We start from the raw sequence: 15,713 nt of genomic DNA, 5'->3' as shown, positions 1-15,713 counted from the left end.
AGCTATTTGATGGGCTGAGGCAGGAGAGTCGCTTGAATCCAGGAGACAGAGGTTGTAGTGAGCTGAGATTGCAGCACTGCACTCCAGTCTGGGAAGCAGAGCGAAACTCCGTCTCAAAAAAAATACATAAAAATATAAAATAAGATAAATGATACATACTATTCAGTAGCCCAGTATTTTTTCTTGAGACACCTTAGATGTGTTTCTGTGTCCATGCATGTAAATACTCCTTAGCACTTTATGCAGGCAAATAGCATCTCATAATATGGATCCAGCCGAGACAATCCGTTCAAGTCTCTGACTTGTGAACATTGATCTTGCTGCTATTGTTTGTTTTTTAAATTACAATCCGTGTGAATTGTGGAGCCTTGGGTGGCTATTTTTGTGCATCAGAATAAAGATTTTCATAGAAAGCATTCAAAGAATTAGGACTCCTGGGTCAGAAGTTTCCAATTTTCATTCTCCTGAGTTTTACCCATTCTCTTACACTGGAGACCATCATGATGATGTTGATGGTGTGGAAATTCAGAGGAAACTAAAAGGACGTAGCACCCAAGTGGTTAGGTCCTGGGGAACTGTAGTTCTCATCTCAGGCACTAGGTTGCAGACCCAGGGAGGGACAAGATGTACAAGCTCTTTGAAAAATAAAAACAAAAGGATGTGACAGCCAATTGAATGTGAGTCAGCAGCAAATCTGGAGAAATATCCAAGGAGAAAGTGTTCAGTTGAAAATACTCAAAGTTGGCTGGGCACGGTGGTTCACACCTGTAATCCCAGCACTTTTCGGAGGCTGAGGCAGGCAGATCAATTGAGCTCAGGAGTTCGAGACCAGCCTGGCCAACATGGTGAAACCCTGTCTCTACTAAAAATACAAAAATTAGCTAGGTGTGGTGGCGTGTGCCTGTAATCCCAGCTACTCAGGAGGCTGAGGCAGGAGAACTGCTTGAACCTAGGAAGTGGAGGTTGCAGTGAGCCAAGATCATGCTGCTGCACTCCAGCTTAGGCGACAGAGCAAGAGTCTGTCTCAAAAACAAAAAAAAGACTCAAAGTTGACTCAAAGAGATTTGTTTCCAGGCTGGCCATTCCCAAATTTTCATTTCCATGAAACTCATTTATCTCAAATTTTGATGTTTTATTGTTTAATAAACAAGCTGTATTTATTTTATATTTTGTTCCTAAAATATGATCAATTTCAGTTTTTGTTTTATTTCATGTAATTTAAACTAAAGCACTTAAAAAATACCTATGCAGCTTCATTCCAGATAAATGTGTGGGGATATTATCTATTTTATGAAAATAGTACAAGGAATCTCAATAGTAGTTCATGGGCCCCAGAGTTTGGAAACCTGTGATATAAAAATCATGTGTCTGTTATAATTGTTTTAGATTTTCTCTATTGACATTGGAAATAGACTTTGGTTCTGTGCAATACTGATGTGATAACATGATACAGTTGGAGATTGTATACAACTCATTCCATTTTTAAGTAAAAACTAAAAATAAAAGGCACTGAATTTCAAGCAGCCACGCCTATCAGACAACAGAATTTGAATGCAGTACATCAGCTTCCCTCCCTTCCAGCCCATCCTGTGCAATGTATGCTTCTGTGTTAAATCCTACATGTTTTCAATCAGAAAATTAAAGGTTCACCTTGTAATAAATGAACTCCTGAATAATTTCCTATAACCGTTAAAGATTAGTTTTGCATCTATCTGACTGATTTTTGTTTTTTATGCTTCTGCTTTCATTCTCACCCGATTTCTTTTTGACCTCATTTGCATGACCTAACACAAATTCTGTTTCTTCTCATTGAATTATTTTTATTTAAACATTTCTTGTTTGATATCACTTCTTTAGTTTAAAGGTACACAGATGTATGTCTGTGTACATATACATTTATAAACACACATACATATATATGGTTATATATGCATATATATACACATACCAGGTGAATTACACACACTGAAATGGTGAAAGATATTTAACTTCTTTATTCACTTAATTATCTCCTGGTTACTTGTCTCCAAAAAAATGCTTACTGTGTTTATGCAAGGAACAATCTCCTAAAAGAAAATGGATTGTGGCTTTAACGTCATATAACAATGTCTTTTTTTAATTGAAAGAAAAACAATATCTGACCCCATTGGGTTCCTTACCATTGACTTGCAGTGCATGGGGAAACAAAAGACCTGCAGTTATTCTCCTAAGCCCTGTGATATAATTCAAAATGAGAGGAAACATCTACATTATTATCTATAATAAAAATTGGAAACTTTTCTGTTGTAACAACAATATTAAGTCTGAATAGAAATTCTCACGTTTATATGATATTCACTTCAGTCAATATGCAGCAGGAAAAACTGTGATTCCTGGTTTTAGTCCTCTTTTCCATGAAACCTGTTTTTAAATAACCATACTAACTGAATGTACTAGTCTGTTCTCATGCTGCTAAAAAAGACATACCTGAGACTGGGTCATGTATAAAGAAAGAAGTTTAACAGACTCATAGTTCCACATGGCTGGGAAGGCCTCACAATCATGGTGGAAGACAAAGTAGATGCAAGGTCACATCTTACATGGTGGCAGGCAAGAGAATGTGTTCAGGGGAACTGCCATTTTTAAAACCATCAGATCTCATGACACTTATTCACTATCATGAGAACAGCATGAGAAAAACCCAGCCCCATGATTCAGTTACCTCCTACTGGGTCCTTCCCATGACACATGAGGATTATGGGAGCTACAGTTCAAGATGAGATGTTGGTGGGGACACAGCCAAACCAGATCACTGAACATATCTATTGATACCTCTTGTGTGTGTATTTTTGTTATTGTTGTTCCTTCCAGGGTCCTGGATGAAACTTGGCATCAATGTAGCCATTAACATGGATTAATTCACATGGTGCTCGGGTTTTTCCTGAATAGTTTGGCAGACAGGGGCTAGGGAATGAGTGCTGCTGATTGGTTTAGGATTGCAACGATAGGGGTGTGGAAAACAGTCCTAGTGCACCCAGTTGGCTTCTATGTGGGGACACAGAGGAGTCGCTGGTCCCAGTAGGACCAATCAGTTGTCAGAAATGCAAAAGCCTGAAAAGACATCTTAAAAGGCCAATCTGTACTATGCTTATTACCTGGGTAATGAAATAACCTGTACCTCAAACCTCTGTGACATGCAATTTACCTACATAATAAACCTACAGGTATACCCCTGAACGTAAAATAAAAATTTTAAAAAGGCAAATTTTAGCTTCTAGTGACTGGGGAAGTTGTAAATCTTGTGACCTCTGGAATAATGACTGGTAATCATTCAACTAAGCCTACATCTTAGCAGAATTCAGGCCCCTCTCATATTTTAACCTGGTGGCCTTTTATTAGTTTTACAAAAGCGGTTTAATTTTAAGAGGGGCTATTATCATTTAAACTACAAGTTCAGTTTCTCCCAAAGTTAGCTTGGCCCATGCCCAGAGCAGTATGGAAGTTAAAGGCAAGATGGAGTTGGTTAGGTCCGATCTCTTTCACTGTCATAATTGTCTGACTGTTACACGTTTTGCAAAGGTGGTTTCAAGATGAAAGGACCTCTTGTAAAGAGCATAAAATTGTTGCATTCATTGTGTACCTGAAACAGGCACTCCCCCTTGTTGATAGTTTAAAAAGAAAAATAATAATAATCTCTGGATGTTGTAATAAATGAAAATTCCATGGCAGAAACTGTGGAAACACCAGCTTCAAAACAGCACATTCATTTGTTAAACTGAAGAGATCCATGGATTGTCATTTCCCTCAGCCAGCCTGTAGAATTTCAGAACGTCAAAGATCAAACCCTCCAATAGGATGCTGTTAGAAGAACTAAGATTTTTGAAGGCAGGGAATATTCCTTAGCCTGCTTTGGGAAAGGTTAAAACACTCTCGTTTTGCTAGGGAGGAAGAGGTGGTGGTGGAAAAGGCCAGTGATTTACTGTGTGTAGAAAATCTTCATGCTCCTCCACAGAAACAAAATAAGCCAACAGGTCATTCTGCAGAATTGAGAAAGAGAGAACAGTGAGTGAAGAAAAGACGTGCTGAAGACAGAATTGTTCTGTTAGAAAATTGCTTGTGCCTTAGGAATTAATCACCTCTTTCTTTGATAGAGGAAGAAAGCATTGCCCTATGGTATTATGGGGCACCCAAACTGACATGATTCGTCATTGTCACATGTACCCTGCATGAAAGGATCTTTTCTCCCAAGCAAAGCCTGATGCTTTTTATGGATGACCGTGTCAAAGATGTAGGGATGGAGATAGGTGTCACAGAACATTTTTGGCATGAAGCACTAATTAGTAATTGCTAATTAAATGGGGAGGAGACTTGGGTAATGTCTGAACGTACCCACTAATCGTAACTAATCTCACGTCACATCCCTCTGAACTTTAAAGAAGATCGCATTGGTAGGATGTGTCTTAAGTATCCAACCTCGCAGTTGCAACGCTGCCTCTCTTTGAAGCTGCAGGAGATAGTGACTCCTGATTCAGGCTTGGAATTTTTATTGTCATTGTTGAACGAAAATCGTCCTGTGACTTTCTTTGGAGCCAGGCCATTTCCTCCTTTCCAGCTCAGAGCATTTTTCCACCGGTGCTCAGGAAAGCTCATGGAAGAAAAGCTGGTTGACTCAATTGGTATGCAGCCCCATCCTCTACTTTTTGTTTTAAAAGTAGAAACCAGCACTCAGTCACTCCTTGGAATGCCATCAACTTTGGTTAGGGATGTGCTTTGGAGGAATTGGTTTGATGTTATTTTAGGGCTTAAAGCAGCCTGTCTTCATGCAAACATGACTGCAGGTGGCCATAATTGTGTACTAAGCATCCCTTGAAATGAGTGAATGGCATAGCTCTTGGAAAAAAGAAATTGTATAGAAGGGGCAGATATCATAGTTGGGTATTTGGGGAAGGCTCAAATAAGGATGCAAAATGGTTAAAAAAAACTTTAAAATTCTTTGTCTTTTTGGAAGGCATATCTAGTACAGATTTGGACATAAAGTTGGGTTAAAGTTTATGCAATGAATTAAACTTGCAGGATGCTTTAGAAAATATTCCTAGTTTTGAATCTGAGTAGGAGAGTGTATGTCTTCCGAAACATGACTCCAAAACATCAGAGGAAAACAGTTTTTCCAAGTCAAGCTATTTTTTCAATCCGAAAGGAACAAACAATAAAACAGATTAACTCGTAACTTTGCTATCATTAATACCAAAATTGCCATTTTTCAACTACTAAGGAGAAATTAAGAATTGTATGCCTTGAGTAAAATCTAGATCCTCAACTCACAGAATCCTTCCTTTTAAAATAAGGAGGGCCAGCTACTGATATTTTGGGAACAGTTGGAGAGATGTGAATATTCATTAGCTTTTGGGTGAGGTTCAATAATTACATTTTTTTTGTATGTAACTCATATTTTTGCTATGTAGGAAAATAGAGGGGCATACTATTTGTGAGTGGGATCTAGTGGAGTCTGTAACTTACTTTGTTTCTTAAGCGTTAAAAGGAGTTAAAACAAAATGTTAATAACTAATTCAGTGAGAAAAACAGGCGCACACTGCCTTTATATACAAGGACATATTCTTAGACAGACATGTGCACTTACACCCACTGCCCCCCCCCAACCCCACACACACGTACTGTTTTCCCTGAAAACTTTCTTGTAGGAGTCTGTTGCATTTTTCAAAAAAGAAAATGAAAATGTGCACAGAAACGATGCCTTGAACCTAGTAAAATTTACGACGTCTTCTGGGATCGCTTCATGTTATTAATATTTTAGATTCATTTTGCCTTCTATATTAGCCACATGTATACCCAAAGATGCCATGGTATCATAACATCAACCTAAACAGTAACCATTATTTATATAATTATTTCTGCCACAACATTTTTTCTCCTCTTCTTCCTCTAATTTGTGGGGGTGAGGGTTGAGGAAAGAGCGAATGAAGAAGACAAGCTATGAGATATATTTTCAAATAGCAGAGATGTGTATGCACTTTTTATATTTGACCACCAAAAATGTCTTGTGTTCTTTTGTAGGGTTTTTAAGTACCGGTGACCAGGCAGCAAAAGGCAACTATGGGCTCCTGGATCAGATTCAAGCACTGAGGTGGATTGAGGAGAATGTGGGAGCCTTTGGCGGGGACCCCAAGCGAGTGACCATCTTTGGCTCGGGGGCCGGGGCCTCCTGTGTCAGCCTGTTGACCCTGTCCCACTACTCAGAAGGTAATAATGGTGCCCCCAGGGCAGACAGTCTAATGCACTGAACCAAGAAATGAATGGTCAGAGTTCATATCTCAGATGCATGTCCGGGTTGCTAGAAGTCACTCTGGCAACAGAAAATGCCCAAAAGATCAGATGAATCCATCTTCATGTCTTTTAAGTCAGCTTTTGTTCCATTTGCTCTGTCACCCAGGCTGGAGTGCAGTGGCACGATCATAGCTCATTGCAGCCTCCAACTCCTGGGCTTAAGACTTCCCCCATCTCAGTCTCCTGAATACCTGGGACTACTGGCTGATTTTTTAAACTTTTTATAGAGAAGTGGTCTTGCTGTGTTTGCCTGGGCTGGTCTCAAACTCGTGGGCTCAAGCAATCCTCCTGCCTTGGCCTCTCAAAGTGCTGGGATGACAGATGTGAGCCACCATGCTTGGTCAGCAATATTTTTCTCCTAATTTAAATGTGTGACAATTAGGTGTTGGTTACAATGATTGGAACAAAATAACTACTTTTAGAAGTCTCGACACTTTTGTTTCTTTTGCCATTCTGACTGTATTTGACTATTTGAAATTTTAATAACTTCTAGCTGCAACTTAGTAAGAGTGATATGGAAGAGACAGTATGTGGATAAGGGATGCGGGTGTATAGATTTTGTAACCATCAGGGCTTTTAGCCACATGTTTTTTAAGAAGTCACTTCTCTAATTTATATTAATTCTTTAAATTTTCTGGAAATATTGAAACATGTCTGGTGCATTTGTTTAGAAGTAGATTCTACCCAGAGGAATAGTGTCTCTCTCCCTGACTGTCTCCCTCCATCTCTTCTTGCTCTTCCCCTCCCACTCTTCTCTCTCCCTCTCTCATCCTCTCTTCTCTCTCCCTCTCTACATCCTCCTCCCTCTCCCTCTCGCCCACTCCCTCTCTCTCTTTTGCTCTGTCTCTCACTCTCTCTGTCTCTCTCTCTCGCCTCCCTCTACTGTCTCTCCCCCCTCCCTCTCTCTCTCTCCCTCACACTCCCTTCCCCCCCTTTCCTCTCTCTCCCTCTCTCTGTCTCCCCACTCTCTTCCTCACTATCTCCTTTCCTCTCTCCCTTTCTCCCCTCTCCCTCTGTCCCTCTCTTTGTTTCTTTCTCTCTCTCTCCCTCCCTTTCTTCCTCTCCTACAAATACAACTTTCAGCAAAGGACCTCCTTCCTGGTCAGGTCAGCATGCAGCACTAGGAGGTGTCCACAGTTTGCCTTCCCCTCTCCCTTCCTCTCTCTCCTGCAAATATGACTTTTAGGAAGGACCTCCTTGCTGGGTCAGTCAGCCTGAGGTCCTCTGCTTATCCCTGTGGGAGCTCCAAACCCTCCCTGGGGCCCTGGTGTTACCCTGGAAAAAGCTGATGTTGGCAAAGCAGAGAAAGAGGAAACCGCAAAAACACATGTGCATCATGTTACCTCAACCAGACGTGCACTTGGACAGGTAGTCAGCATAGGCAGCCGTACCCAACCAGATGTGCAATTTGGGAGACCGAGGTGGGCGGATTGCTTGAGTCCAGGAGTTCAAGATCAGGAGTAATCACTTAGGCAGATGGTTATGCTGCCTAAGTAATGGTCAGCATAGGCAGCCACACCCCGAGCCCTGCAGGAGTGACTGAGGCTTTCCCCGGAGGCTCACTCGGTGGATTCCCTGCTGTCCCTTTGTGAAGGAGGCTCCCTGCAGTATCCGATGGGAGACTTCAAAGGGGAGTCCAGAGGAATTTGAGGCAATTGGTTCTGGAAACAGGATCACAAATTCTTGGCTGTGGCCTAAAAGGAAGAAGCAGGAAAATCTGCAGAGCAGATCCAGCCCTGGGTTGAGGCCACGTGCAAATGAATATCCCTAATAGCCATCTCAGTCATCAAGACAGCTTTGTAATTTGTTCTGTATCGTCAGTGGTCTTCAGAATGGCACCACACTGACTGAACCTGAAGTTCTCAAAACCTTCATGGAATTTCTTTTTTATTTTCAGGGAGTCTCACTCTGTCTCCCAGGCAGGAGTGCAGTGGCACAATCTTGGCTCACCGCAACATCCACCTCCTGGATTCAAAACGATTCTCCTGCCTCAGCCTCCCGAGTTGCTGGGATTACAGGTGCCCACCACTGTGCCTGGCTAATTTTTGTATTTTTAGTAGAGATGGACTTTCACCATGTTGGCCAGGCCAGTCTTGAACTTCCTGACCTCAAGTGGTCCACCCACCTTGACCTCTGGAATTATTATTTTTAAAGCTACCAGCTGGATATTGTGGCTCATGGCTGTTATCCCAGCACTTTGGGAGGCTGAGGGGGGAGGATGGCTTGAGCTCAGGAGTTTGAGACCAGCCTGGTCAATGTAGCAAGACCCCTTTTGTACAAAAATAAAAATAAAAACCAGCTGGGCCTGGTGGCACTTGCTTGTGGTCCCAGTTACTTGGGAGGCTGAGGTGGGAGGATCACTTGAGCCAGGGATGTTGAGGCTGCAGTGAACTGTGAGGTTCCACTTCAGTCTGGGTGACAGAGTGAGATCCTGTCCCAACATAAATAAATAAATACAATTAAAAAGCATGTTTCTTTAGAGTAACTGCAGGATTTTCTTCACTTCCAGCACCATCTGGACAAGTTTCTGGATCACTATGCTCCTCAGTGTCTTAATTTCCAAGATAGGACAGATGAGGGTTTCCTAAAATCCTCCAAACTCTAAATTCCTTGAGTTTTTAGTTCATAATGCTTCGCCCATGAGACCAAATGGCCTTTGATCTCCTAGTAGTGCTAATAAGAGGAAAGGCTCATGTTTGTATTAAGTTTATTTCAAAAACAGGAAAAGTGAAGAATCTGATGAACCCTTTGGTAGAGAGATTTATATGGCATTTTTGAAAATACCTAGATTTTCACTTTTCTCAATTGATACAATCACAATTGTAGATTTAGAAAGCAGTCAGAACCAACTTTAGGAGTAATCAAACACATGTAAGCCACATTAATTGGAGGGAGGTGTTAATTATTTAAGTCAATAGGTTGGAAATTATTATACCTTTGCATCAGTCATTTCTGCACAGCATGCTTCTAAACAGCCCATCAATATAATCAAGAATTGTGAAAAATGCAAGCCAGGCTCCTGCCTATCATCCCAGCAATTTGGGAGGCCGAGGTGGGCGGATTGCTTGAGTCCAGGAGTTCAAGACCAGCCTGGGCAGCGTGGCGAAACCCTGTCTCTACAAAAAAGTGACACATCTGTAGTCCCAGCTACTTGGGAAGCTGAGGTGGAAGGATCATTTGATCCTGGAAGGCAGAGGCTGCAGCGAGCCGAGATCCCGCCACTGCACTCCAGCCTGGGTAGCCGAGTGATACCCTGTCTGAAATAAAAATAAAAATACCCATACTGTTTGCCTTAGGAATTCCTTGCTGGTTATGTGGTCTAATGAAGACAAAGTACTCGTGGAAAGTGATAGTTTTATGAAGATATTCACCCCAGTATTAGTATCATAGCAAAGAATGAAATTAAAAGCTACAAGATCAAAAGGAGAGGAAAATTATAATGAACCATATGTATTTACTCAAAATAATAATAATTTAAGAATTTACCTAAGATCTACATCAGCTGGAAAAACACAGTGTAGATAGCTATATAAATATTGGGCTCAGCTATGCAAAACAGACATTTGAATGGGGGGAAAGAGCTAAGAATTAAGTGAACTCCTAGCATACTCATTATGCTAAGGTGAGTTGTGTTTTAAAGTATGAATTACGGGTGATTTTTTTTCATTATCCAACTATTTTAGTCTTATCAGGAGTTATACTGCTTCCCTAACATACAAATAAATGTTTTATGTGTGTTACTTATATATACACTACTGCCTAAATTACTGCCAGTAGTTATGAGAAAGGCAGGAAAGGAACTTCTCACAGCATTTTTTCCAATTCTGAATGTTTTAACTACTGAAAGTATCCAACTGAATACATATTGACTTTTTTTGGTTGTTTTTGTTTTTGTTTTTGTTTTTTTGTTTGGACATTTTAAAATAATCTTCAGAGCCAAGCATTCAAGTCAATACTTGCACATTTCTGACAGAAACGTTCCCAAGATGGCTTTGATGACATTTTGGTCAAAGCCATATTGGTTTCAAGTTGCAGTCCTGTGTGTCATCTTTGGGCAATCCTCCAATCTTTAAAATCACATCTTCCTGATGACTATCATATTTTCCTCGTATTTGATTGGTTCTGTGACCTTAAAAATCGACAGGGCATGAACTTCTGGACTCACAGCTGAATGCCTTATTCTTTAGTGCCCGACTCGGGCTGGGATCCACGGAAACGGCGGGAAGCGATCGTAAATGGAATGCTGATTTTTACAGCCCGCCTCTCTTGTCCTGTCGTGGTTAAAAATACAGATTTTATACTTCTGGACATCCATGTAGTAGACTGAACTCATGGAGAATTTTAAGCTACACAGAATTTTACTCCTAAAATTACCCATGCTTTTTCAAGTTTCTCACCAAGCAAAGCATTTTTTATATGTGGCAAAATAAAATATACACATCTCTGAGTTTCCAATGGATGTAGTTTTGAAAGAAGTGACTTCAAAAAATACTCATTAGGCACCCAGTTGAGGATTTCTTTAAGCATAGCTAACTCAATGTATTTATTTTAATTGCCAGATCTTAGTGTCTTCATTAGACTCAAGGTATAAGTAGAAATGCATTCCTGAATTAATACTCTGAAGTTGATTCAAGTGGATTTATTTTTTTTCCCATAATGAAGAGATACCTAGTTTCGCTTGTGAGACAAGAGGGCCTTTGACCTTTTACTAGCTTAAAGCATTTTTTTTTCTTGGAAATGGGGAATGCAGTTGCTGTTGGAGTTTTTATATATGGCATCTGGAGGCAAGGAAGCAAAAACGACACTGGATTGTGGAAGGAAAAAGAAATCACATGTATTTTACCAGTGCAGGAAAAGTGTAAATGTGGTTTCATTTCCTTAAACTCGTGTGTGTGTGTGTGTGTCTGTGTGTGTAGAATAACATTGCCTAAAATGAATGTTCAGGAGGGGGGGGGAAGGGGAAATCGAAATGAAAATGGGTAAAAGGTCCCCTGACAGAGTTGAATGCTACTACGTCCAGAAATTCACATGCCTGAGAGACAATCACAGCCTTCATTGCTCAGTAAAAGCTGCGTTTCTGTCCTGCGGGTTTTCATTTGCATGTCCACAATTTTGCACCTGCAGGTCTCTTCCAGAAGGCCATCATTCAGAGCGGCACCGCCCTGTCCAGCTGGGCAGTGAACTACCAGCCGGCCAAGTACACTCGGATATTGGCAGACAAGGTCGGCTGCAACATGCTGGACACCACGGACATGGTAGAATGCCTGCGGAACAAGAACTACAAGGAGCTCATCCAGCAGACCATCACCCCAGCCACCTACCACATAGCCTTCGGGCCGGTGATTGACGGCGACGTCATCCCAGACGACCCTCAGATCCTGATGGAGCAAGGCGAGTTCCTCAACTACGACATCATGCTGGGCGTCAACCAAGGGGAAGGCTTGAAGTTCGTGGACGGCATCGTGGATAACGAGGACGGTGTGACGCCCAATGACTTTGACTTCTCCGTGTCCAACTTCGTGGACAACCTTTACGGCTATCCTGAAGGGAAAGACACTTTGCGCGAGACTATCAAGTTCATGTACACAGACTGGGCCGATAAGGAAAACCCGGAGACACGGCGGAAAACGCTGGTGGCTCTCTTCACTGACCACCAGTGGGTGGCCCCCGCCGTGGCCACAGCCGACCTGCACGCGCAGTACGGCTCCCCCACCTACTTCTATGCCTTCTATCATCACTGCCAAAGCGAAATGAAGCCCAGCTGGGCGGATTCGGCCCATGGCGATGAGGTCCCCTACGTCTTCGGCATCCCCATGGTCGGTCCCACCGAGCTCTTCAGTTGTAATTTCTCCAAGAACGACGTCATGCTCAGCGCCGTGGTCATGACCTACTGGACGAACTTCGCCAAAACTGGGTACGTTCTTCTTCGTGCTGGGGTATCGCTATCCTCGTCACTTGTTTGGGTCCTCAATATAGGTATTGCTTCTACTGCCACTTGCAGGAGCACACGTGCGTACACACACATACACATGTGTGCACACATATACACACAGATATATGCTTACACACGCAGTAACAGGCAGCTTCTCCCGCAACATCTATGGAACTCATTTTTTTCTTTACTCCTAAAGTGTTATAGGAGTAAAACAACTGTCAAACCAGATTTTTACTAGAGTTCTAATTGCCCATTGGGAATTCCAGAGTTCCTACCTGCAGGTGCAGGACTCATACATATAGGACGGTTCTGTTAATAGCTGATTAAACGGTTTTGTTTTTGTTTTTGTTCTTGTTGTTTTAGAGACACAGTCTCACTCTGTTGCCCACGCTGGAGTGCAGTGGTGCAACGATAGCTCACTACAGCCTTGAACTCCTAGGCTCAAGCCATCCTCCTGCCTCAGCCTCCTGAGTAGCTGGGACTACAGGTGCCCGCCACCATGCCTGGCTAATTTTTAGTTGTTGTTTTTTTGTTTTTGTTTTTGTTTTTTTTGATAGAAACAGGGTCTCACTCTGTTGCCTAGGCTGAAGTGTACTGGCACAATCATAGCTCACTGAAGCCCCAAACTCATGGGTTCATGTGATCCTCTCATCATCTCAGCCTCTTGAGTAGCTGGGACTACAGGCGTGCACCTCCATGCCCTTACATGGATTTTTGTAGACAGGTTTGCTATGTTGCCCAGGCTTCTCTCAAACTCCTGGGCTCAAGGGATCCTCCTACATCAACCTTCTGAATAGCTGGGACTGCAGATGCACACCAACTTACTCAGCTAATTTTGTTTTGTTAGAGACAGGGTTTTGCTGTGTCACGCGAGCTGGTCTCAAACTCTTGGGCTCAAGCGATCTTCCCACCTCAGCCTCCCAAAGTGCTGAGATTACAGGTGTGAGCCACCACGCCAGCCCTGATTACAGAGTTTTAAGTCTAATTTCAACCATATCTCTTTTGTTAATTTGTGAGGGTATCACAGCACATGCACCACTTGGGGAATTGTGTTGATTGCCTGGCCATAGGAATGAAAACACATATCATAATAATTATACAGAAATATAAATATATATTCCTATATATATTTAATGTCTCTATAAAAATATAGATATTCCCATATGTATAATATATAGTACATATATATTTGTATTTGTATATATACACACACAAATATATTTGTATATACAAATACAAATAAATATACTATATATACAAATACAATATATATAGTATATATACTATATATACAAATACAAATATATATACTATATATACAGATACAAATATGTATATACATACACAAATATATATTTGTATTTTCTTTGCTATATAAATAGCTATAGAGATAGAGCAAATAAAATATATAATATTTGTATCATATTGCTATATGGCTTGCATATATAAACACACACACACAAACACACATATATGTGTATCTCACAGGAAAGCTCATTTATTGGCCTAAATATAGTAGAAAATATAAAATATACAAAAAGCACATATACAACCGAGTCTGCCAATATTCTGCTGAGCGGATTCTCTGCAAACCATGGGAGAAAAGAACCCAAAACATCCTAAATAGCTCCAGACATTGTGGCATCTTTTCATTTTCTCTTGTCTAATAATGTAACTGTGGAAATGGATGGGGTGTCATTCTGTTCTACCAGTGTGTGCCTCCATCGTCACCCTGAGCCTCTTTACACTGAATGAGAGAGAGAGAGAGAGGTGCCTGTCGCCCAGGGAGGGTAAATCTTGCCATGCGGAATGAGGCTCTGAGACTGCAGTGGCCCTGCCACACATGAGTTATGCACAGTAATCCTTAGAAGATCTGGGGATGCTGGTGGTTTCAATGCCTACGTGTTTAGCAGCTGGCATACTGTACAAAGATTCCAAAGTGGTTTGGGTGGGGAGTGGTTTAAGAATGTTTTGTGCTCTTGGCAAAAGTACAGCATGTTTTTGTAGTGGAAAAGGTATCACCTGGACACCAACTTTCAATAATCAGGCTTTGTAGATTTGGTCTGAGAAAGGCTACCTGGAGGAGAAGGGAGGAGGGACCCACATTTGATGGAAATGCTTGTCTATCACTGAAAGGTTCTTTCTTGTGTGAATAAATTGTTGAAATCAAATTATACTTTTTTTTTAAAAGTAAACCTTGTTTATTAGTCTGTTAGGGCTGCTGTTATCAGAGTATCAAAAACTGTATGTCTGTGCTGGGTGCAGTGGCTCATGCCTGTGACCCCAGTACTTTAGGAGGCCAAGGCAGGAGGATCACCTGAGGAAGCCACGAGTTTAAGACCAGCCTGGGCAACATAGTGAGAGTCCATCTCTACAAAACAAATGAAAAAATTTAGCTGGGCATGGTAGCATAGGCCGAGAGTCTCCGCTTCTCAGGAGGCTGAGGCAGAGGGATCACTTGAGCACAGGAGGTCGAGGCTGCAGTGGGCCATGTTGGCACCACTGCACTCCAACCTGGGCGACAGAACGAAACCTTTGTCTTAAAAAAAAAAAAAAAAAAAAAAAAAAAAAAAAAGCCCAAAAAGTGTGTGTCTTATAACAACAGAAATTTATCGGTTTACACTTCCTAAGGCCAGAAGTTGCAAATGAAGGTGCTTGCAGGGCCAAGTTCCCTCCAAAAGCTATAGGAAGGTATTTCTTTGCTGCTTCTTAGTTACTCGTGTTTGGGTGCAGACTTTGGCATTCCTGCCTTGCAGCTGCACCACCCCACTCTGTGTGTTTGTCATCTTACGGCCTCCCTGTGTGTCTCTGTCTCCACATGGCTGTCTTCCTATAAGAGCATCTGCCAAGGTGCATTAGAAGCTCACCCTACTCCAGTATGACCTCATCTTAACATAAATAGTCATATCTGCAGTTACCCTATTTCCAAATAAGCTCACATACTGAGGTACTGGGGTTAGGACTTCAACGTATCTTACTTTACGGGGAGACAGTATTCAATCTCTAATACCTTGTGAAGCCAGGGCCAGGCCCTCTTTTGTGACAGCACTAAGATAAGTGGTGTCTGCCCTTGCAGAGAATTTCATCTTCTTGAAGCCTAAAGACTTCCATCAACAGGGCTATACTCATTCAATCTTCACTACATTAGCATCTAAAGGTATTACTGACTTGGTCTGTAACACTCTCTTTACTTACTTTCATTAAAACCATATGCTTTTTCTTTTCCTCCTTACATGATTTGAAAATAAACTTTATATGATTATCTTAAGTGGAAAGCTAGAATCATTCCTCATACATTTTATAGAACCATTAAAGCAATAGTGAAATCTAAATAATGCTGTTAAATTCTCATTAGCTCTTCCTGACTCCCAAGGGCTGTGAGACTGAGACTGGCTCTCTCATTATTAAAAAAAGGAAAAAAGACAGAAAAAGATAAAGGAAGTTAATTAGTTCCATG

General features: G+C 41.5%; 1 protein-coding gene across 2 annotated transcripts in view; it reads left to right on the top strand.

Annotated features, from left to right (window-relative positions):
- Positions 1-15,713, top strand: part of NLGN4X (neuroligin 4 X-linked) — a 341,030-nt gene that overhangs the window by 316,494 nt on the left and 8,823 nt on the right. For both annotated transcript variants that reach the window (XM_015126897.3, XM_028842354.2), the window contains exons 4-5: positions 6,052-6,237; positions 11,446-12,235. In XM_015126897.3, coding sequence (XP_014982383.1) covers positions 6,052-6,237; positions 11,446-12,235 — 976 coding nt within the window. The remainder of the gene's footprint in view (positions 1-6,051; positions 6,238-11,445; positions 12,236-15,713) is intronic.

Source organism: Macaca mulatta, chromosome X, assembly GCF_049350105.2.
Source record: "Macaca mulatta isolate MMU2019108-1 chromosome X, T2T-MMU8v2.0, whole genome shotgun sequence".
In the NCBI taxonomy this organism is placed as follows: domain Eukaryota; kingdom Metazoa; phylum Chordata; class Mammalia; order Primates; family Cercopithecidae; genus Macaca; species Macaca mulatta.
The sequence above is the reverse complement of the archived record's forward strand: the minus strand, read 5'-3'. Positions and strand labels throughout refer to the sequence as shown.